Source organism: Poromitra crassiceps, assembly GCF_964638095.1.
Source record: "Poromitra crassiceps genome assembly, chromosome: 5".
Lineage (NCBI taxonomy): Eukaryota > Metazoa > Chordata > Actinopteri > Beryciformes > Melamphaidae > Poromitra > Poromitra crassiceps.
In genome coordinates, this window is record NC_139642.1 from 49,225,125 (window position 1) to 49,249,411 (window position 24,287).

A 24,287-nucleotide genomic window follows, 5' to 3' on the forward strand; every position below is an offset into this window, starting at 1 on the left:
CAACCACAATCAATGACAGGATGATGTCAGGTGTGTGATAGATAAAGATGCCTCCACCATGTAATTGTTAGCTTCACTTGCATATTTACATTAACTGGAACAAAAGTGCCAAATGTAGGCTAATTATGTAAAAAGTACAATGGAGGAAAAGAGTTTAAGTTAAAAAATCCTAGACGAACTCTTCTAGCACGGATGAATTGAACTCAAACTGGTTACTGTGACTCAACAGAGGATTTGAACAGAGGACTTGGGACTCTATTTGCACTCCAGGTTTGGTGACTCGACTACAACACTGGTTAGGGGTTTTACCATTCTTGAGTCACTGTGTGATATTTATAACTTAGATAACAGAGTTGGCCAGGAGGTTGTTTTCTCCAACAGTTGTCTGTTTGTCTGCACTGCAGGTTATCTGTGAAAAAGTTATTTTGCATGGGATTTGCATGAAACTTTGTAAAAGTGAGCACCCTTTTGGCGCCCACTGGCCAAAAGGGGGCGTGGCCCATCAGAAAAAGGTGCTTAACTTCCAAACAGATTATGTATACACTCTACCGAGTGCCCTCCCGTTACGGCTATGATACACTAACCAGGGTGGGAATTACTTGGAGGCCATGGCCTCCGTTGCCCCTCCCTCTGGCCTTGATGCCCTGAGATCCCTAAGGCCACCTTGGCAGTGCCCTGCTACCAGCCTGCTTTAAAAGCATCAATGGTCTTAGTTTAATGTAGCCTGCTCTATGCAAAGTAATTGTAATTGGTTCATTTGATCACACATTTCATAAATATCACTCTTCAAGATGTCAATAGAGCAATGGCCTTTGTGCCCTGGCATGTGGCCTTGTGCCCTAAAAAAATATGTGACGCCGAAGGCCAAATGACCTTGCCCCTAATGACCTTGCCCCTAAAACGATGAAATTCCCACCCCGACGCTAAGACTTGGTAGCCAAAATAGAGACACAACGTTTTAGTGCAGCCCAAGCCATATGAAATAACCAGACTTGTATACCAGTCTCCATGTCTCAGTGCCATTCAGTTATGGAAAGCCAAGCACAAAATCGGTGTTTGATTTTCAGACAAACTTTACTTGAAAAAACAAAACAAACACTCAAAGTAAACAAACAGAACCATGTCATCACAGTACAACACAAAGGCAACAGGTTGAGTAGGCAACATGGTAACATGGTTGTAGTCTGTGCATGTTTGATGTGCCGCCATATTGTGAAAACTGATACAAGAGTCTTTTACAGGGCTACATTGAGCTCATGCTTGCTGATATCTGCAATGACTGAACATGTTTTATTCAAAAACAAACGGAACAGAATAGAGTAGTATGACAGAGGGCTACACTCTGTTTTAAAGCTTACCATAGGGTTTAAAAAAAAAAGACAACAGGCCTATAACAAGGGGTTTTTCACTTAACAGACCAGAATTATCCAACCAACCAGACTTGACTCCATGTTGACAGCTTATTAGATTTGAACATCTTGGCAGTGTTAAAGAGCTTTATATCTGTGAAGGAATGCACACTTTATATAGAACAAAGACACACTGGTGGCTAGTAACAAGCACTCATTTTCTCATCGCACGACTCACACTCAGCACATGTAAAAACGCACGCACGCACGCACGCACGCACACACACACACACACACACACACACACTTTTCACATGTACACGTGCACTCACACAACGTTCAGAGATGCTGTACAGCTGGTAAGGCCAGGTCAAATACAGTAGCATTGTTTCCACGGGCAACAAGGTATGACTCCATCACTTTAGGCAGAACATTTGGCAGTGTGATGATTCCACAAGCAAATAATCCACATCAGTAAAGTTGTCTTCTTTCCTGTTTGCTATAGAATACAGAACAGCACTTTACCATGAACTAAACCATGCAGGGGTCTGAGGGGAGGTAGAGGGCGCCAGAGAGGGAATGTACAGTGTGATTACCCCCCCCCCCCAAAAAAAGAGTAGAAAATACCAATAAACAGGTTTCAACAGAGGTCTATACTGTAGAAATAACCGTGGCTTTGAAAACACTGTAGTTTAGTGGCCTGTCACTTTAAACTAACACAAAATAGACATAACTGAAGAAATGGCGTACAGTATTTGGAAGTCGGAATGTGTTAGTATAGTGTCACATATCATTTAGTAACTTTTTCATTCAAAAATTCACTTTTGGAAACATCTTCAAACATCTTTTGACAACACTCAACAGTCAGATAAACATTTTGCAGCACCGCACATTTACAAAATAGGAACTCATGCGAAAAAACACCTCTGGCCCTGTACACTGCATGTCAACTATGCAACGCACCTTGTGCTAGACATGTTCTAGACATGTGCTAGACATGTGCTAGACATGTTCTAGACATGTTCTAGACATGTGCTAGACATGTTCTAGATTGCATTCATGAAAACTGGAATTGTATGTTTTTTGTTGTTGCTCTTTCCTCGAATAGAGGTGCGTTGTAAGGTGTGTGTGTGTGTGTGTGTGTGTGTGTGTGTGTGTGTGTGTGTGTGTGTGTGTGTGTGTGTAAGGGGTGGGGGGGCGGGGTATTGGGTTGTTGGGGTTCAGGCCAGCGTCCCCCCAACAACGGAAGCAATAACAATTCCCAGCACCACACAGCAAATAATAATCATAATTTTCTTCTGCATGTATGAAAATAATAGAAAACAGTTATCCAAGATCCAAGGCAGCAAATGGGAGTAGAAGAAAACATGTTAGAAATATCACTTGTATTTTCTCTCATTTATGTTATAGTACTTACAGCAAACTTGTGCAGAAGAACAAAATGCAGTTGAAAGAAAGGCATTTGGATGTAATAATATATCTGATGATGTTACTGGAGTGTGATTGTGTCTTCTGGTCACCATTCTTTTAAAGCCACCTTTGCCCCCCTGCGTGTTGTTCATGCCAAACTATACTACAGATATTCACACATGCCACAAACAAATATTTGCCTCTCCAAATATAGTTCTCATATCTAAAGAGAGCTTCACTTTTGAAGAACATGTCCTCTTTTGAGCTTCCACTTCTCCACAAGTTCATGAACAGTCAACCTTCAGTATCTGATGCCCCTGGAATCAATAGTCACCACCTCTAACGATAATTACAAACATGCTCATCATCACATTCATCTATATGAGTTCTATACATGGTTGATTGTTCATGAACATACAACAGTGTGTTCATGGATGTATGCTGAAAATAGAATTATTATTATTATTATTATTATTATTATTATTATTATTATTATTATTATTAATGTTTTAACCAGTCAGCTCTAGTTATCTGCAGCTTTTAACACCGTATGTAATGCAGTAAATATGCAAGGCTCTCCAACAGACTGCAGAACGGAACATGCACATGAGCATGCTTTATATTAACAACCATCACAAACACACACGGGGGAATGCATCTCCATAAACAAGCACAAATAGCAGAGAAGTTCCTTGAAGTGCGCGACCGTTCAATCCGGAACAGAATAGAATAGTATAGAATAGTTTAGAATAGTTGCATATAAACATTGATTGAATTAGAACAAAAAAAAAATACCAAAAAGTACCAGTGACCCTCTCATGAAGTCAAATATTTCAGTGCGGAGAGGCACTGTGAGCTGTATCGTGTTCTGGTCAGTTCAGTCGGCTTCCCAGCTCAAGGAAACAGAGCTGACCCCAGCACTGCTCAGCAGAAGGAAACAGAGCTGACCCCAGCACTGCTCAGCAGCAGGAAACAGAGCTGACCCCAGCACTGCTCAGCAGCAGGAAACAGAGCTGACCCCAGCACTGAGCTGACCCCAGCACTGCTCAGCAGCAGGTATTGACTATGCATTATGGAAAGCAGCAGGGTGCTTTGAACAGCTCAGCAGGGAAGAGGAGGTCAGTCTGCCAGTCATATCCTCTGTGAGGCTGGCTGGGGGAGAACCTTCACGGGGCCGGTAAACCCACTTAAGGGCACACCGCCTCTGGCCCTGTCTGCTGCTCTAAAGCTACCAGGTCTGTGGGGATTTCTCAGGTTTCTAACTGAGTCCAACTGCCAGGGAAATAATGAGGATGGTCAGACACATTGCAATACAAACACCTATCAGGATCGTCTTCTGTATGGGGCACATGGACAAGGAGAGGAACGAGTTAGATGATGATGCAGTGAATGTGGCAGAGAATGTATGAAAGAAAGAAAGAAAGAAAGAAAGAAAGAAAGAAAGAAAGAAAGAAAGAAAGAAAGAAAGAAAGAAAAAGAAAGAAAGAAAGAAATTGGGCCATTACACACTAACTATGTATGTAAGATTGAATTTGCTAATGGGGAAATCAAGTAGACAACATCCAATCGGTTCTGGTAAGTTTGGATGAAGCGATGTTGTGAAATTGCCACATCTGTGAGCGGCAGTATGAATTTTAACCAAGAGGTGGCAGAGTTGTTCCTCCGATCACACTACATCTGGCTGAACTGGTGTGCGTTCGGTTGTGAAGTGAAGTGGGAAATCATCAATTTCAGAGGGAGAAATCTCACAGCAGAGTGCAGACATGCTGCTGACTTCATGATGAACTCCAGCATATATCAAAATGAGCTCACAAGACACGCATGCAACAACGACGACGAGGTGCCCATGCAAACACAGTACATCATTGTATAGCTACAATTTATAAAACGGCTCTCTCAAATCAAGCAATCTGATTGGCTCACAGCTGTGGTATATTGAGCACATACCACATTCAATATACCACAGTTAGAGCCACTCACTTAAGCCCTGCATTTAAGCCACTCTGGCCCAGGGCCAGAGGGGGTTAATAAATCCAAACAGTTCATCTCATTTTTTAAACTGTGATTTAAGACATTTAAATAATAATAATAATAATAATAATAATAATAATAATAATATTAATAATATTAATAATAATAATAATTTTCATATTGCCATACTTGGTAACCATTTTATAAAATCAATAAATCACTTCAGACTGATTATGCTCATTTATATCACACTTAGGGTGTTTTTTGAAGCATGACCCTTAGGTGTGGTATAATGAGCATATACCACGGCCTGTCGTGATCTATTGCTTAAATATACATGCCATGCTTCTGAAGTCGTCTTTCACTTCCAGGGAATGTGAGAGAGCATATATGTGCACATGCATGGGTTTGCACGTTTTGCAGATGTGACTCACCCTCCGGGCTTTACTCTGGTATTTAACCGCCTTCTTAGTGTCTGACACGGCCCTCTCCACATAGTCTACCGAGTGCTCCACATTGTACTCTATGCGGTCTATCATTTCCCCCTAGGAGAGATTGGTCATGGAGGAAGGTGGGGCACAGAAAGAGGACAGAGGGGTGGAGCCACGAGGGACAGGGGGGGCGGGGGAACGAAGGGAAGCAAAAAAGGGGAGAAAGGGAGGAGAAACAGAGAGAGAAAGAGGGAGGTGAGAGCAGGTTCGTAGACTGTGTGCATTTTGCGTCTCACCTTCTTGCAGCTCTTTTTGTGCTTTTTGCATTTGCTGAAGCTGTCCTTGGCCTGCTCCACGTATTCCTGGGCCTGCAGGACGGTTCGCTCAATGTTGTTCACCAGCTCCCCCTGCAGGGAGAGAAGGAAGCAGTCACTGTAGGGGAACGCTGCCTAAAATCACATTCAGTAGCATCTTTTGATTTAAATCATTGCCTGAAACACATTTTGACAGATGCCTTTAAGTAATAGTTTACAGAATTTGCTGGCCCTTTTATCTGTAGTGTTGTTGTTGTTTTCTTTCATTGAATTCCTTTTGCTCTGTTTATTTAAATTAATTGTGTTTTGTAGTTAGCTGTTGAACCCTTTGTAAAGTCAAAAAATGCATTTTTTAAATGTGCTTTACAGTGCTTTTTATTCTAAGGGAAAGTTAAAGGAGCTTTTTGCTTCCTCTCAATAGAGAGCCAAAGTGAAACGTCACTTCCTGCATAACGTTACTTTTTTGATCCCGTTTGAATTGTGCCACGGCGTGCCAACGTTAATTTTGTCAATTTAAAACCTAACTTTGCATGTGAAGAAAGTCGCAGTTTGTCGTCAAACTGAAACGTAGGGGTTAGTTTCGTATAAAAACGACATAGCTCGTGGAAGCTCGTGGCATGTCGCCGGTCTTCAGCTTTGCTGGTAGAGAAAGTGACATCACTTAGACTTACTTAACTTATAGTGCAACAGTTTGGCGACAAACTGCGACTTTCTTGACGTTACATTTTAAATTGACAAAACTAACGTTGGCACCCCGTGGCACAATTCAAACGGGATCAAAAAAGTAACATTATTCTCCGTCCACCGCCATTCATATCTTTTCAGTGCTGGTACAGGGAGAAAAGCAGGAAGTGGCGTTCACTTTGCCTCTCTATACTCCTATAGCCCTCCACATCTTCCTTCCTACTGGCAACTTCTTGTATGAACACAACAGGAGTCCTTAGCTGTGTCCTAATCAGCATTCAAGTCACAAACAAGCCCTACTACTGCATCATCATTTAGTAATACACCCGAGATTGTTAACAGGAGCCAACATTGCGTGAGTTAAAACGGTTCCATAACTTCATGCATGCACTGTAACAATGAATTCCCAAAATACAACCAAATGAATTAAAAGAAAAAATTACCTTGCCGTATTAGGAGGGGGCGTTGTTCTCTGATGTCTAGAACTTATGTTGCATTCCAGACAACTGGGACATTCGGATTTTCTGACCTCCTATTAGGAAAAGTACGCTGGAACGGCACTCAAAGTGGGAGCTCCGACTTGAAAACCGGGAGAAAATAATCTACCCCCACTAGGCTGCGAATCAGTTGTCCGACGTCACACAACAATGGCCGCAACCATGGAGTATGTAGTCCAAAGTATGAAATGCCAGAATAAAATGTATAATGGAATCTGTTACCTTATGTGTCGTTGCCACTCCTCATTTTCGTTTACATATGCAAGGAGGGTGCTCCACTCGTTGTTAAGCTGTCTTGGTATTTGCCAAACAAATAAAAGTTTGTCGCGGTCCGCCATGTTTCTTGTTTGCATTTTGCCTTTGTGCACTGGGATGCTTTGAACTTGGGGGGGTGGGCCTTTCCACTGGGAAACACTACCATCCCAGTTGTCTGGAGTCAGCAGTGTTGTGGAAGAGAAAAATGGATGGAAAAAAGAACAGAGGAAGAGGAGAGACGAAGAGTCTGGGACAGAGACAGCAGAGCTGAGATAGAAATAGATGGAAATATAACAGTCCGGAATGATGTAGTTATCACAGTTAATTAAGGCAGCATTAATTGGACCAATTATATACATTCATTAAAGGCATTCACATTTGCATGATAAGGGAATACAATAATACAGGCACACACACACACACACACACGCACGCACGCGCGCACGCACACGCACACACACACACACACAAGGGAGGCCCACTATTGCATTGTGCTGTCACTGTGATACATATCGCATTCGTGCTAAAAGAATTGACTTGTATTATTCACATTCAGCATACTTTCTTATTCCTTTATTCTCTCACATGCACTCAGATTATTTTTCCTTTGCATAATTCAGACCAAATATTTCTGATGAGAGAGACAATTCATCTCTCCGGGGGTTCAGCCCACACAGCCATGCAGTCGGGCCTCCATATTTACCTTTAGCTCTACACTTTACAGGCAACCTTACAGTTGATGATAATCTCTGTGGCTTTTCATAGCGACTAATTAACTGCATGTAATCAGCACACAGCATGAAATAAAAATGTCAGCATCGCGTGCCAAATTGTCCACCGAGCATGTTAGCCCTCTGGATGATGCAAGGCTGCAAGCTCTCCTGGCAAACACTCTGGTTCCACTGGAACAGAGTGACGTTCCGAACACAAATTTACAGGATCAGATATGAAACAGAGAAGATCAAAGTCTAAAAATAGAATGGACTCCTTAGAGAGCAAACTTCCTCCAAAGCCGAACAATCCTCCAACTAGCAAATCTGCAGCCTCTGTAACGGCTTATGTTTGTTTATCATTTATCTTCCATGTTTGATGTTTTGAGAAAATAGCAAGTGAATGCAATGCTGTTGAGTAGCCAATTTGGACGCCCAGATGCCGGTCCTTCCAAACAGCACATGAACACAGCATAATAGTTATGGCTAAAATGATCCAATGGTGGAAATCCCAGATCCGATCATTACCTAGAAGATCTAATCAAGTGATTTAGGCTCAAATTTAATCCAAATCCATTTGTTATTTTCAGATGTATCTTGCTAACAAAGAAACATACATAACCACCTTCCAACTTTGCTAGAAGAGACAATCATTTTTCAGTCACATTAAACTAATAAACCCTACATCTTATATGCAAATTAAAAGGCTGCGGCAAAGTGTTGTCTGAGACAAGGCTTAGCTGGTTAATTATGTCACCGTTGTGAACAGAATGGGTTAATGAACCTCTGTCATTGCCAGAAACACCCAGAATGCACTTTAAAAGCTTGGAGAAGAAGAAACTTGAATCGAAACTGGAATTTGAACTGTGCTGATTGTCCTGATAATTCAGTTTTGTGCCAGAGTGCATGCTTGAATTTGGAGTGCCAACCCATAAATGCATTTGCATGCTTTGCACAAAGGGAGGCGTGTGAAATGGCACATGTTCTGCATGTGTGTGGTTGAACCCCAAACCATAGAGCTGTGGGTTCTCACCTGGCTCTCCACTAACATGGCCATGTCCATGAACATGTCATGGAGCTCTCTGATACTGTTTTCCAGCTTGATGATCTCAGTGTGCCGTGTCTCAATCTCATTCATAGCTTGCTGGGTGATGTTGTCCATGATGATCTGAGAAGGTAGAGCAGAAGGAGAAAGGGGGGAGGGAGGAAAAGCAGTGACAGGAGGAGGAGTATTAGATTAAAAACATTGCTTGTGCGTGCATTCATGTTGCGTTTGCTATATCACTTACCCCTGAGGTAAAGATAGCTGGGTTGTCACTCTCCAACATGCTCTCCAGCTCCTCATTTGTTGTGTTTCTCCCGGCTAAAAGTACAAACACAGAGTCAGAAACATCTCTATTGAACAAGTGCACTCATGGTCTTTGTCTTAGGTGTTCAAGAGTTTGACCCTGAGAGTGACTATTAGGTTTACGCAGAGGCGTTATGTAGTGTAGGTGCCACGCTATTTAAAAGGTTCCTCAGGCGTTATGTAGTGTACGTGCCATGCTATTTAAAAGGTTCCTCAGGCGTTATGTAGTGTAGGTGCCACGCCATTTAAAAGGTTCCTCAGGCGTTATGTAGTGTAGGTGCCACGCTATTTAAAAGGTTCCTCAGGCGTTATGTACAGTAGTGTACGTGCCATGCTATTTAAAAGGTTCCTCAGGCGTTATGTAGTGTACGTGCCACGCTATTTAAAAGGTTCCTCAGGCGTTATGTAGTGTAGGTGGCACGCTATTTAAAAGGTTCCTCGGGCGTCCGGGTAGTGCAGTGGTAGATCCCCCGCCTACCAACACAAGGGTCGCAGGTTTGTGTCCCGTTATTACTGTAAGTGTGATCAATTAGGAGCAAGAGAGAGATAGTGCAAACTCGTTAAGGTCCCCCCCCTTAGCAGAATGCTGATGTCTGGCAGTACGAGAATATCTCGTCACAGGGACAGCTGCTTCCCAACTGCCATCCGCCTCTTCAACGAGACCCGAAAGCCCCCACAAATCAGGACTTTATCACTCCCCCCCGATGCCCCCGGAGCACAACCGGCTCAGTAACAGGCTGAGGCCCCCCCCCCCCATGGACACTATCCCCCCACTTTATGCACTTTATAATTTGAGATTGTTTTTCTGTATTGCTTCGTCTTCTACTATTGATGTAACCGCTGCGCTGCATACTTGCACAGAGTCAAATTCCTTTGTTTGTGAAGTGAATCTTGAAGAGAGTACAGTCAAGAGTACAGTGCAGGCAGTTCAACTGACAAACAAATCAATATACTGTAGTAACGCACCCTTCAGCAGCCATAGTGGAGGTCCACAGCTCTTAGCAACAACAACTGAAAACAGCTGATTGTATTTCAAACTTATGGAATAGACATGGTTGATTTTCTTGTCTGCATTTTGCCTTTATTTGATAGCCTGGCTCACATTCTGTTTAGTTCTGCGTTCTGCAGTCTGGTAAACTCAGTTTACCCACCTCTCCCCCATTAGGGTCTGGGGGGAGGTTAGGTTTAGGCGTGGGGGGTGGGAAAGGTTAGGTTTAGGGTTAGGGTCTGGGGGAGGTTAGGTTTAGGCATGGGGGGTGGGAGAGGTTAGGTTTAGGGTTAGGGTCTGGGGGAGGTTAGGTTTAGGCGTGGGGGGTGGGAGAGGTTAGGTTTAGGGTTAGGGTCTGGGAGAGGTTAGCTCCTCCCCCCAGACCCTAATGGGGGAGCAGTTGACTAATGGGGGAGCAGTTGCCATGAGGGTCAAATATGACTTCCATGGGTTTACATTGAGTTTAGTTGGAAAGCCCAAGTCGTTTCATGGGTCGCTCAAGGGTACCGTGTTAGTAACAAGCGACGCGCAAGGGACGTGACAAAGCGTCAATATGCTACGCGCTCGGAGTGAGAATGGGTTGGATTAGCATAACAGAATAGTGGTTAGTAGTTCCATATTAACATAAATGTCAGTAGGTTTTCACAGCCAATTCTCCCATGGTTCCTCCATGGTGGCACCAGCTGTGGTTGCTAAGATGTTTGTGACGCAACTGCAAAATCTCTATTCATGATCTCATCAGAATGTGCATGGTGTGCATGCATGATCTCATCAGAATGTGCATGGTGTGCGTGCATGATCTCATCAGAATGTGCATGGTGTGCATGCAGTGGTCAGGCTCAGTGGCCCAGCAGGTAAGGCGATGGTGAGTGATGATGGTTGGGAGTCAGGGCCAATGATTGCCTTCATGGACAGAATACTGATGCAGCTCCTATCTGATATTTATTGGTGTGTGTGTGTGTATGAGTCGGTGTGTGTGTGTGTGTGTGTGTGTGTGTGTGTGTGTGTGTGTGTGTGTGTGTGTGTGTGAGTCGGTGTGTGTGCATTTCAGAGACCTTGTTTGCCTATCTTCCTTTACATATAATGGGATTATCATGGCTACGGTAATCTAATCTTCATATCCATAGCAAATGGTTAATTTCATTTTGTTGTGACTCAATGGTCCCACAGCAACACTCTGCTAGTGCTCTCCAATGACATGTTGCACTCAGACAAAGGAGAAGGGGGAGAAAGGACACTTATAGGCCATTTACACCTGGCACTAACATGCATGTTCTGTGATCAGATTGCAATCAGATAGTGCTTGACCACATTATCCTGATTTCATTTACACCTGGCGTTAGTATGCATTTTGGGTGATCAGATTGCAATCCGATGGCAATCCGATCACCCAAAACGGGTGTCCTCTCAATCCACATACAGTCGCTACTCGCTGTATGCGCATTGAGAGGACATTGCATTTACACTTATCTTCAATGTGGTCACAATGCCTTCCTGACCACCTCCGAAGGTGGTTTGGCCGATCAGATCGAAATCCATCCTCAATGTGACTTGGGGGCGTTTACACCTGTACTTTCAAGTGGTCAAGCACTATCCGATTGCAATCTGATTACAGAAAACGCATGTTAGTGCCAGGTGTAAATGGCCTCTAAGGCTGCTTTCTCACTGGGAACGATTGCTTTCGTTCCATTCCGTTCCGTTCTGTTCTGTTCCGCACCTGGGAATGATTGCCCCCCCTCCCCTCTCCCCCGCTGGTCAGCTTTCACATTACAACATTTCTTCCGCGCTCTGAAATGGAACAGAGTGTCAACTATGCCTGGAGTTTATCCTCGCCCGTGTGTTGCCTATGTGGTTCGGAACGGTTGGCTTTCACACTCACAAGTGTTCCGTGTCCGGGCACTGCCCAGACCACCTTTTCAAGTGGATCCTGTCACGGTTCCCCGTTGCGCGCCCGGGCGTGGAACAGAACGGAACGCAACGCAACGTTCACACTCTTTTGCCCCCGAAACTGGGGTCAATTTGGGGACAAGTGTGCTCGGGAATGGTACCTAGGGGCGCCAGTGTGAAAGCACCCTTAGATGAGTGACAGACCACCTCTATTGCCTCCATCGCCCACCGCAGTGACCAGACCACATGTTGATCATTCCCCTTTCTCTCTTATAATGCACAAAACTCAAGCTTTATAGATACTCAACTGTAGGGTCAGAGGTAGTGTTGAAGGGAGAGAAGAGTCATTGAAAAACAATTGAAGCACTCTGCCTTGTGTCCCCCCCCCCACACACACACACACACACACACACACACACACACACAGGCCGGCACATCACTACACTCCTCCTCCTTGGCTTCTTTAAAGCTCAGCAGCGCTGAGGAGGGAGGCTCTTATTTGTTGCCATGGAGACCCAAACCCTGAGAAACCTAACGTGAATCCAAGAATTCTCAGTTCAGCCATAGCATATATGGGCTATTAAATCATTCATGCTGTGTTGCTACCAGTAACACTATGATTACACTTCCATTGTTATTATGTAACCTAAATGAAGTGAGACCCTGAAGGCACAGAGTGAGAGAGTGAGACCCTGAAGGCACAGAGTGAGAGAGTGAGACCCTGAAGGCACAGAGTGAGAGAGTGAGACCCTGAAGGCACAGAGTGAGAGAGTGAGACCCTGAAGGCACAGAGTGAGAGAGTGAGACCCTGAAGGCACAGAGTGAGAGAGTGAGGCCACTCAAGAGTTGCAACAAAACAAGCCTGAGTGATTTCACCTGCACAGGAATGACCATAATAAGCATGTAGGAATTTTGCATTTACATTCTGCTTAGTGCTTACGAGTGAATTCCCAGATTAGAGTGTTTGTGAATCACTTGCACATGAATGGGACGCATGAGAGCACGTTTTGCCTTTTCACTTTGCTTTTTTCGTATTTATTTTCTGTATGTGTAGCTGTACATCTCACTGTTTTTTGATCCATCGTTTGTGTGCGTTGCTATCAGCATAAAGAGCATCCAGCATCCCTAGCTGAGCGTACCTGTCTGCTGATGGGTTCTGAAAAGCAGATGCAAATAATCATGTGATACTGTGCATTTTATTTATTGATTTAACCTTTATTCCAGGGAGGACCATTGAGAGCAAGATCTCTTTTTCAAGGACGCCCTGATTACAGCATCCTCATTATAAAAGGGAGCAAGTGGGCAATGTTTGTTTGTTTGTCCGTCTCACTTTTGTGGTGGCCACAGCTATGCCGTTTTACGTGCGATCAAGCTGAAACTTTTGAGGGGTGCCATGGACGAACATGTTCGTCATTTCAAATAGTAACGTAGAGTGCCAAGGACGGACATGTTCGTCAATTGCGTTTTTTGACGGGGGAGTGTCGATCTAAGCCTCTTACATCGCCTCTTACAATATGGTTGCTATTGAATGTGTCTAACCTATTTTACAGAACCCTTAGGTGGCGACAGTGCTCTCCACATAACAGAAAGGCAAGGAAAAAACAAAGAAGAAGTCGTTATGGAAACGGAAATCGCATCGCATCCGTATGCATCGATATGCAGGAAGCATAACGTTACTGCAGCTGTGCCTGCAGCAGCCAATCTGCTCCCACAATTGAGCCGCTCCGTGTCGGTTGCGACAGCACATCGGCATGATCAGCCGTGGAGTTGTTATTATTCTCAACTGGAAGCATGGTTGCCGGTGACAAACACACGCGGAACGCTGTAAAAAAGCTTGATGTCGCGCACCCTTCACTGTGCGCACAGCAAACTCAGCAGAGAGCCACCACAGACAGGAGGAGGAGTGTGCAGTTGAGGTGAGGCGGGGCGGGGCGGGGCGGGGCGGGGCGGGGCGGGGCGGGGCGGGGCGGGGCGGGGCGGGGCGGGGCGGGGCGGGGGGGGGCACGCAGAGCAGCACACAACCCCCAGACAGACCCAGGCAGCAGGACAGGATTGACAAACGCAAGCCAGAATATCCGATGCCCACCAGCAGCAAATGAAGACCAGCAAGAAGCTGCAACCAGCAGCGCACGCAGGGGCCAGCGCTGCTGGTTGTAGCTAAAAAATATTATTCTGCCAAACAAAATTCCCTGGCCTTCACTCTTTTATTGAAGGAAATTATTTTTGAGGTGTGACTACATTAGAAAAGATTAGCTTCAGAGTCAGTGATGTGCTTGAAATGTTTAATTTCACAAAAGGCCCATTATCTCAGCTTCTAGAAAAAAATTGCTGTTTTTGGATGAATCAAGCTATCTTCTCCGGCTCATAACTAAAGAACGGAAAATGGGATCAATAAACTTTTTTTTGCAGATGATAGAATAGAGTCTCATCGTTTTTTGTGCGTGTTCAGTGTTTACATAGTAATATCACACAATATTCTGTGGGCCTCGAGAAATCACTGAAAACGCTCTGAAACTCTGGCACTGGGAGCGTCCGTTCTCCAAAAGTGGCTGGCACTCAATGAGTTAGGTGATTGCGCTAATTACCAAATGATGTGATGATGATGTCATCAGTGATGTCATAAGACACTGATGATGTCATCACTGATGTCATACATAGGCATTGTGACATCATCAGTGATGTCATAAATTAATCAGTGATGTCATAAGATCAGGTGAGCCCGTACAGCGGTCGAGCTGCAGGGCGGGCTCGCATGTGGCATTGTGACATCATCAGTGATGTCCTGAGAGCATTGTGATGTCATCAGTGATGCAAAGTTGTGACATCATCATTGATGTCACAACGCAACACATTGGGGTACGGTGGCGCAGTCGGTAGCGCTGTCGCCTCACAGCTAGAAGGTCCTGAGTTCGATTCTCGCCTGGGACGCTGAGGGCGCTGGAGTTGTGACCCCCCCATATCTTCAGTGCCTACTGCCCAGGTGGGCTATCTCGTCGAAAGGGCCTTTCTGTGTGGAGTTTGCATGTTCTCCCCGTACCCCCCAGGGGGTTCCTCCGTACATAACCTCCCACTAAAAACATGCAGAAGATCGTCATCCGACCAGTGACGACAACATCTGAAGTTGGTCCCCGGGCGCTCGAAAGAAAAAGCGACCACTGCTCCTGGCCTGCCCCCTGGAGGAAAGGACAAGCCTGGATGGGTCAAATGCAGAGGACATATTTCACCGGCCACCGTCAGCATGAGTGTGTTGTGGCCGCATGCATGTGTTGAAGTGTTCGTGTGACAATAAAGAAGGGCTTGTCCGTCTGAAATCGTGTTTTAAAATCGTGATCATCAGTGATGTCATAAGAGCAAATGAACCGGCGGGTGAGGCCGCACAGTGGCCGAGCTGCATATGCGAGCTGCAGGGCCAGCTTGACGAGCTGCAGGGCAGGTGAGGCTGAGCGAGCCCGTGCAGCGGGCGAGCCTAGGGATCGAGCGCGCATTTATTGTAGTATACAACAAATACAATTACAATAAAAAAACTGCGGTACATAAAAAAAATCTGAATCGATGCTAAAGTAAAATGTAAAAATGCCACTGCATTGGCTTGGAATATGACAGTATTGTGGAGTGTTTGAGTCATAATTGGTAATGCAAAAATATTCAAATAGAGGTGTGGTGCGTTGGTCCGCTGAGAAAGGAGGCCACATTAGTTACGCTTCATTAGGCCATTTGAAGAGCTGTGAGGAAGTGGAGCTTTAAATGAAAGTCTCTTGGGACATAGTGGGCTAGATGATAGATGGCTCACGAGCTAACGAGTCCTTTAACGAATACATTAAACAGCATTTAATGTACCTGGGACTTCCCTTTATTTGCATTTACAATTCAGAACAGCAATGCCTACTGTACATATGGGGTACCATGGGGACAAGCTCTACCTACGCATCTGCTTAATACAATGCTCACATAGAGATGGTGGATTTGTATATATATAAGATACTGTAACAAAACTCATGGGCATAGTTAGTTACAGTGAGTATGGAATACAGATTTAAAAGAATATGGATAGAATATAGACTGGAAGAGAATGTGGAACAACATCAATCTCACATCTAGTAATTATAATCATCAATTAATTAATTGGGTGGGGGGGATCAGTCACAGTCATAATGTGAGTAGTGGATGTGTCTACTTATTTTTCGAACATGCTTTTGTGTACATTCTCTTACATTTAGACACCCACGCACACCATGCATGTATATAGGTCGACTATTTGCATCTGCATGGGCATGTGCTCCTATGTAACATTTCTAATGTAGAGTATAAAGGCAAACACATATAAGGTCAATGTTCTGCATGTAAAGTATTGGCAATGTTTTGTTTCCACTGTCGTCTTCCTACCCCCCCCACCATGGGGTAAATCAAATCCCAAAACAATAAAACGCTGTTCATATAAACTAACGAATCCTGTGCTTTAAAATACTTGGGGTTTATTTTAATATAAAAGTCACCTGTGGACAGGTGTTGAAAGTTAGCGTTCTGCTATAAACATTTAACACTGTGTATCTGGTTGTTGTGCATACATGTATGCATCCCCAATGCTCTGTGATGTCCATATGAAATAAACCTAACCTAAACCTACTATACAGTTCTGGCTGTCTTTGTATAATTATCAACTGAAGCTATGGACTAGAAGAGCCATTATTGCCAATTATTGCCAATAATGGCTGCATCAAGGATTAACTCACGATTATATTAACACAAATTAATGCACAACAGTTATAAGTAACATGAACACCCTATGTATGCACTAATTTTTCTATTTCTTCTTTTTAAACTTTTTTGTACCTCACCTGTCGAGGGACTACGGATGGAAATTAGCTAAGGCTATAATCCGGCACATTTACATGCAAATGTTCATTAATGTTGCACTGTCCCTGAAAAAAAACAAAAAAACACACACACACACACACACACACACACACACACACACACACACACACACACACACACATCTAGCACTGAAGCTCAAACGCCACCCAAATGCCACAGAAGTATGAAATAAAGAAAACACATATCACAAGAAAGAATTATATGAAGGAAAGTCAATATAGTGTCATGCTCTTGTAGAGTACAGTATAATACAGCATTACAATATATTATAGTATCCAGCTCTTACTGTGTAGTGTGGAGTATAGAATACAGAATAATATAGTATCCAGCTGTTACGGCTCTGTACTGGAAATATGTCATTGCAAGGAAATCAGGGCAGCCATTAATTTGGGGAGTAAAGGCCGGGGATGTAAATGATCTAATCTGTGATAGCACATTATACAATCTGTAGAAATAGAAAGCTTGCCTGGCAGATGTCAAAGGTGTGTCAGAGCCGAGCGTCAATGTGGACAATCTCTTGTTCTGCAGCAAATTAACTGAACGCTCCGCATGTTTTACTGCTGGCAATTTGTTCCTCCATTTGATTCAGACAGTAGGGCTCCTAAAGAGTCTACAGACTCTAGGGAGTCGACAGACTGTAGGGATCCTAAAGAGTCTACTGACTCTAGGGAGTCGACAGACTGTAGGGATCCTAAAGAGTCGACAGACTCTAGGGAGTCGACAGACTGTAGGGATCCTAAAGAGTCTACAGACTCTAGGGAGTCGACAGACTGTAGGGATCCTAAAGAGTCTACAGACTCTAGGGAGTCGACAGACTGTAGGGATCCTAAAGAGTCTACAGACTCTAGGGAGTCGACAGACTGTAGGGATCCTAAAGAGTCTACAGACTCTAGGGAGTCGACAGACTGTAGGGATCCTAAAGAGTCTACAGACTCTAGGGAGTCGACAGACTGTAGGGATCCTAAAGAGTCTACAGACTCTAGGGAGTCGACAGACTGTAGGGATCCTAAAGAGTCTACAGACTCTAGGGAGTCGACAGACTGTAGGGATCCTAAAGAGGGAAAGGTGCAGAAAGAGGCTTTGATGTGGGTTGAAACCAAACAGACGGGCGATGGGGCGTCGTGGCATGAATCTCTGTATCAAGCAGGTTTGTGTAAGTTTGAGAGGAACACATCAATACTCTAGTAGTCTGACAGGCTGCGATCGATTCACACACAGACTAGTCAAAGAGGTTTGCACAACACAAACACAGCTCTCTTGCTGTATTAACTCGAAGAATTTAAATTCTGTAAAAAAAAAACATAAACATACACAAGCAATGTAATGTGAAGGGAGAGGCTTGTGAGCTTGGTTTCCTCAAAATATACAAGCGCAAACAGTCTACCCCTCTACCCACCCCTTGAATCCTGACTCTCTACCACCTTTCTATCCCTAGCTACGGCCCTTTTCCCACTTTTCTCACTAAATGTCCACGACTGAGTGAGTGAGTCTGTCCTGACTTCTCCATCTTATGACCCCGGCGGGGCCGCTGGCCCAACGCCGTGGGAAAAATGCAGCCCTTGCCTATCTCATACATACTCTTTCCTCTCTTCTATCTTTTCCTTCCATCCCTCTACACTGCCTCTCTCTAATCCCCTCCCTGAAGACAGGTGATATCGCTCAGGCCCTCCTGTGAGTCCACCAGCTGATGGATCAAATCCAAATGGATCTGGAGGAGCTTTACGAAAATGTGAGTCAGGTGAGCAGCAGGGTGGGAATTTCGTCATTTTAGGGCCAAGGCCATGTGGCCTTCGGCGTCGCAATTTTTTTTAGGGCACAAGGCCACAGGCCAGAGCACAAAGGCAATTGCTCTATTGACATCGTGAAGAGCGACTTCTCTGAAATGTGTGTTATAATGTAGTAGTAGCAGGCTGGTAGCAGTAATTGTGTTACATGTAATTCCCACCCTGGTAAGCAGCTTTTTTTTATTAGGACCAATGTGCCAATTAAGTTATGACTGTTAGACTGTCCTCTTGGGTAGATGACATTGGTATACCGTAGTTATATTGGGCTATGCAGGATATGGTTGGCATAGCTGGGTTGGTGGTGTCACATGTACCTGGCTGCATGAGTCCACTCTAGGAAACTCACAGGTGGCCAGAGAAAATACAGTCTCTACGCCAAGTACCCTATAGGACATAATCACCCCTGCTGCTCTGCTATTACCACTGAATGAGCCATAGGGTGTTTTACATGAGTAGTTGTGTGTGTTTGTGTGTAAGGTGAATCTATCTCCGTGCCTGTTAGAGGCAGCTGGCACTGTGCATGCTGCCAGGCAGTCAGACAGGTTAGCTGCAGGCTGGCAGTGTCTCTGTCAGTGACCGGTCCAGCAGCCTCGGGGCAGGAGATAATACCTGACGAAACCATATTTATAGAATGAGAGGCGCTCGGAGCAACCTGCGTACACAGATACCCCCCTTTTACACACACACACACACACACACACACACGCACGCACGCACGCACTCACACACACACACACACACACACACACACACACACACACACACACACGCACGCACGCACGCACGCACGCACGCACACACACACACACACACAGCTAATGTGCAAAATGTGTAAAATTCTAGAAGTGATTTCGCGCTGTCTTGTGCAAATATAATGGATGTATTTTGAAGAGTGTCTTCACTGAAAATGGCTGTGAGAGTGGCTGTTTTGCCAATACAGACAAATCCCTGTAGAAAAAAATATGGATGAATTAAATTGGAATTCCACAATAAAGGATCTTTTTTTGAGCACTCATACCTCCACATGAGAGCATAAACAGTGATGCCTTTTGTCCACATTTCATTATTTAGAATTGCACAGGTAGTGAGTAAGTACCTTGGATACAGAAGAAAACTGTCATTGTACCGGTACTTTGTGTATATATATGATTTCTAGGCTAGGTTTAACAATTTGAAGCACATGGTGATTGAATCAAAACCCTTGACCAAAGAGAGATATTTTAAATTGAGGCCCTGCTGGAGAAGTTTACTTCTCTATAATACTGTCAGAAAATAGTCTTGGTAAAGTAGTGCTGGTAGTAGATGTTCTCACATTATTAACAAAGACCCATTAGGCCTGGTACAATCTGGGAACCCAGAGTCTATTTCTATTTTTCAAATAAAAATAGACTGGGTTCCCAGATTGGGCCTGGTAATGCTTTTGCAAAAATGGAAGATTCTGATCTAAATGGCAGGTGCACAAGTATTTGTAACATTTAAAATATGTAGGGAACCAGGGCAAACTGCATTTTAAGCCTAATCAATATGCATTTTGGGGTGTGTCTGTGGAAAGGATGAAAATGGGAAACAGGGGTAATTAAATGATGCCCTCCATATGATTTCTGAATTGACTTACTTACTTATGCCTGACACCCCTCCAGGGGTATGGGCCGTCGACAAGGGACTTCAAGAGTTCTCGGTCATTTGCATTCTTTTCTACCTGATGCCAGGTGTATCTCAGTCTCTTGATGTCTGCTTGGAGATCCCATCGCTAGGTGTTCTTTGGCCGGCCTATTTTCCTCTTCCCCTGAGGGTTCTGTGTCAGACTCGGGTCGTGTTTGACACTGCTTTCCGTAGTGTGTGCCCGATCCATCTCTATCTTCTTCTTCCCATTCCGTCTGCTGCTGGTAGTTGTTTTGTCTTCATCCACAGATCGTTGTTGTTGCTGGTCTTCTCTGGCCAGTGGATATCAAGAATTCTTCTAAGGCATTTGTTGATGAAGGTTTGTACTTTATGGATTGTGTTTCTTGTTGTTCTCCAGGTCTTGGCGCCATAAAGCATCACTGATTTTACATTGGAGTTGAAGATCCTCATTTTTGTTTGTTGCTGTTCCTGCTCAAGTGTACGTTTTTGAATATTATATTTATTCAGGTTTTTTTTTGTCACTTAAATTTTTATTGACAACAAAAGATACATTTACAGACAAGGGGGGGAACAAAATGTAAAAGAAAAAAGAAAAAGCTTGGGGTAAGTCTCTCCTTATGGCTTTATGTTATTCAGTGTGCATCTCCATAACAGTGCCCTCTTTTGGTGTCTTGTACATGGTCCATTTTCTCCATTTACTCTCCATTTTTTCCTCTTCTAGCCTCAGGATGTGTGTCAGTTTTTCCATTAAATAAATGTCTTCCACAATTGTTAACCATTGATCTTTTGTTGGTGGCGTTTCTCTTCCCCAGTTCTTAGTGATAGCTTTACTTATTCAGTTTTAAGTCATACAAAACAAGTGTGCTTGAGTGTGCTTGCTCAAGTGTGCTTGAGCAAATCACTGAATCCTTACCACCTCTAAGGGGGCTATTCTGTAGCCAAATTAGCCTGTTGTGTGCTGCCTGCTCAACATTGCATTCCATATTGGAATGCCTATGATGACAATGGACGGGGATGAAGGAGGGCGGCGGATGAAGATGAAGAGGATGACAGGGGATGAAAGACAAGATATCTTTCTTCTGACAAGGGTTTTGACTATAATCTCAAATAGAAAAAAATCTCTACCAATGCAGAAATGACCAAATAGAATGCCCAAATTGACTTTCTTGGTATGATGGGTATAAGTGAATAAGCTGCACTCTTCTTTCTGATTTGTGCTCCTCTTAGTACATCCAGGCCATAGTATTGGGCACTGGGCAGACACATCTCCTATAAGGCTAAAAATAATCTGGTGCTTTTGATGAGTGATGGCAACCAGTGATTCGTAACTGTGATGCAACTCAGGTGGAATAGCAATACAGCTGTTTACAATATCAAAGGAAATGTTGGAGAAAGCGTCTCCATCTGACGCATTTGACACTTTTGTGTCACTTCGCTGCAACACCTTCAAGTTGGTATATGAAATCAAAAGATATGCACAATTGTGCTCATGCATCTCTAATGGAAATAGAATAACAACTATTCACAACTGTACAATACCCTGTGCTTGGGTATTGTATTATGGTGAAAATATAGTCTATACTGTGTGCTTAGTGTGTACAGTATAGTGTAGGCCTACCCAGATTCAAGATTCATGATTCACTTTAATAGCCACAGTAAGTAATAAGATTACAAATGAGGAATTTGACTTAAGGCTGACTCACACTACAGGAGCTTTCGCCCGATTTATACCCGATTTACCCCTCCCGAGAATCTGAGGTCCTGATGTTCGGCAGAGACTATCTGGTAATGTGAGCAGTTTGCAGATCCAATCTTAACCCTCCAGATGTGCTCACAGCCTCATCGGGGCTGTCCCGATCATATCAAACATGTTTGATATTTAGGGCTGAAAATCTGCGGAATACATCATCCCGTCGTTATCGTTCATTTATGTGCCTCGTTTGATGCGCGTCAATTTCTGCTCCTATAGTGCACTGCAGGCATCAGATAGGCTACCAAATACCAACAGCACAGAACCATGAGTATTTTGGGGAAAATGTCACTCATTTATATCACAATGAATGACCAATGAATAAAAAAATGTTATACCGTAGTTTTGAGCCCCTGTCAGTCAGAGGCTGTAATCGTCCTACCTGTCTATCAGGCAGTGTGGGGGAAAAAGCATTGCTGCTGCGGGAAGCAATCCAGGCTATCCAAACTTTTGCCAATCTGATTTCATCATGACATGCAGCAGGGAAATATATTTCGGTAGCCGATGTGTTTAGAAGAGCGTTCTCAGCATAATGCAAGACCGGCGGGGATGAAAGTGTGCAGAGAAGAAAAGAGAGAGGGGGGGGTGGGGGGGGCGTAGCGCTTTGGTCGCTGCTGGAACTCCATTTGACGCTCCAAAATCGAAACAGGTTCGGAGTACGGCCGGGCATCAAGGCAGTTTGTTTCTGTCCATTGCTCCAGGATAATCTCAATTATATCCTGTAGTGTGTGGTGCACCAGTATTTTCAAATATTGTAGTGTGTGCATGTTTGAGATTATAGGGAAGATAATCTGGGAAGATTCTCCTTATGTGCGTGACGCAACCAGATTTCAAAATCGGTTAGGATTTTCAAACTCCTGTAGTCTGAGCCCAGCTTTAGTGCAAGTATGCAGCACAGCTTTCACATCAATAGTAGAAGGCAGAACAATACAGAAAAACAATCCCAAAATATAAAGAGCAAAGTAAAGTAGTACCAAATCTACTATATAAAGACAGGACCGTCTGCGTGCGTGTTTCCTTCACGTATCTCGAGAACCGTTCATCCGATCGACTTCAAACTCAGCGGGTCCGCCACTGGGCACCCGACGGAGTGTGGTGCCAAATTTCATGCAAAAGTCAAAACCATCGCAACTGAGCATGCTCACAACATGCATTTGCGCCAAAAGTCAAAACCCTCGCAACTGCGCATGCTCAGAATATTCCGGGATTTCTGTCATAGACATTGTGACATCATCAGTGATGTCATATATCCTTCCCTGTAGAGGCTACACACTGCACTAGTACTATATAACTGTAATGAGATATGGATGTGTTGAGTCCATGCAGTGCTCACTCAGTCATTGATGAGGAGGGTTCAGTCTCCCAGGTGTACTCACTGATCTCCAGCTGTCTCTGGATGCGTCCTTTGCAGCGCTCCCTGTAATCCGACTGGGTGGTGTTGTACTCTGACATCACCTCCACAAACTTGCGGGAGAGAGTGGAGTGCTGGGGGGAGCAAGGAAGAACATAACAACTCATGTTCTTGCTGGAAGCCACCGGTTCCCACTAATCTAAATGGTAAATGAACAGGAGGTGAGCAGGTACAAAAATAGCCTGACAATGATAAAGACCAAGAGAAGACATTCACTCTCCTCTCCTCTCCTCTCCTCTCTTCTCCTCTCCACTCTGCTTGACTGCATTGCGTCCCTGCTCCACCTGTACTGTACCTGTGTCTTGCGTATCCTCAGGTCAGCTGATGACCTATTCTGCCCTTCCTCCTGCTCAATGGTGTTCTGGATACCTGGAAGGATACACAAAAAAATATACTCAATCAATCACCACGTCAGAGCGACCTTGAAAAACTCAGACCAAGCAAAATATGAAATGTTTATAGTGGTCTCAGAGATGGGGACTTGGATCTGAGACTTGGACTTGAGTCGCACTTAATTCACACACACAGTGACTTGAGACTCGTCCTCAAAGACTTGATACTTGACTTGGAATTGAAGGTTTGGGACTTGTGAACAATCTTTATTTTTCTTTATTACATTTTTTTGGTGCATTAACATTGAGGAAATGTCTACTAATGTCATCTCAAAACATTTTTGCTACTGTATTCTAATAGATAAAGGAGTGAGGATAATACAGTTCATCCTTTGAATTCCTTAGTTTTAGCTATGCAGTGTTCTAAGCAGACTGGATGGCATGCAGCAGATGATAGAACGCTCATCCATAGGGACTTGAGACTTGACTTGGACTTGCCCCTTAAAGACTTGAGACTTGACTTGGACTTGTGACCAAAGACATAAGACTTTACTTGGAAGCCAAAAAATGAGTTGTGAGCATCCTAACTTGGGACAAAACAAAATGATTCCTAATAAAATCAGGTGGTCAACATTATATTATGCTTTAAGTGCCCTAAGTATTAAGAG

The 24,287-nt window shown here is 44.0% G+C and overlaps 1 protein-coding gene across 1 annotated transcript in view; it reads right to left on the minus strand.

The window, feature by feature from the left end:
* Positions 1-2,569: 2,569 nt before the first annotated feature.
* stx1a (syntaxin 1A (brain)) overlaps positions 2,570-24,287 on the minus strand; it is a gene marked incomplete at both ends in the record, with an annotated part of 75,980 nt that continues 54,262 nt past the window's right edge. Inside the window, 6 exons of the mRNA XM_083637470.1 lie at positions 2,570-2,647; positions 5,165-5,275; positions 8,655-8,789; positions 8,911-8,984; positions 23,253-23,361; positions 23,583-23,656. Of these exons, the coding sequence (XP_083493596.1) occupies positions 2,570-2,647; positions 5,165-5,275; positions 8,655-8,789; positions 8,911-8,984; positions 23,253-23,361; positions 23,583-23,656 (581 nt within the window). The remainder of the gene's footprint in view (positions 2,648-5,164; positions 5,276-8,654; positions 8,790-8,910; positions 8,985-23,252; positions 23,362-23,582; positions 23,657-24,287) is intronic.